The 552-nt window shown below is 34.9% G+C and overlaps 1 protein-coding gene across 1 annotated transcript; it reads right to left on the bottom strand.

Annotated features, from left to right (window-relative positions):
* LOC106779484 lies at nt 1-552 on the bottom strand. Its single transcript, XM_014667596.1, has one exon. It carries the CDS (start codon nt 550-552, stop codon nt 1-3), a length of 552 nt encoding a protein of 183 aa, XP_014523082.1.

Below are 552 nucleotides of genomic sequence, written 5' to 3'. Positions count from 1 at the left end.
TCAGTCTTCTTCATGCCTTTTCAATCTTTGTTCATAAGCTTCAAGAGAGCCCATTAGTTGTGTTATTGACAATGTAGCCAAATCTTTTGTTTGTTCAATCGNAGTTGCGATTGCATCATATTTTTGGGGAATTGAAATTAAAATTTTCTCAATGATCTTTTTGTCAAGAATATTTTNCCCATAGGCTCTCATCTGACTAACTATTTCTTTTATTCTAGAATAGTAGTCTTTGATGGTCTCAGATTCTTTCATTCTTAATAATTCAAACTCTCGTCTTAGAGAATGAAGTTTAACATTGCGTACCTCGTCACTTCCTTGAAACTCCTCTTGTATTGTATTCCAAGCTTGTTTTGCACTTGTGGCACCAATTATCCTTGGAAAAATTGTTTCATCAACTGCTTGTTGAAGAATAAATAAAGCCCTTGAATCCTTCTGTTTGTTTTCCTTCAACTCCTTCTTTTGAGTTGTAGTAAGAGTGGAGGTGTCTTCTGGAATAGTGAATCCTTCTTCTATGATGTCCCATATATCTTGAGAGCGGAAGAATGTCTTCAT

The sequence above is a fragment of the Vigna radiata genome, unplaced genomic scaffold (assembly GCF_000741045.1).
Source record: "Vigna radiata var. radiata cultivar VC1973A unplaced genomic scaffold, Vradiata_ver6 scaffold_282, whole genome shotgun sequence".
Lineage (NCBI taxonomy): Eukaryota > Viridiplantae > Streptophyta > Magnoliopsida > Fabales > Fabaceae > Vigna > Vigna radiata.
The sequence above is the reverse complement of the archived record's forward strand: the minus strand, read 5'-3'. Positions and strand labels throughout refer to the sequence as shown.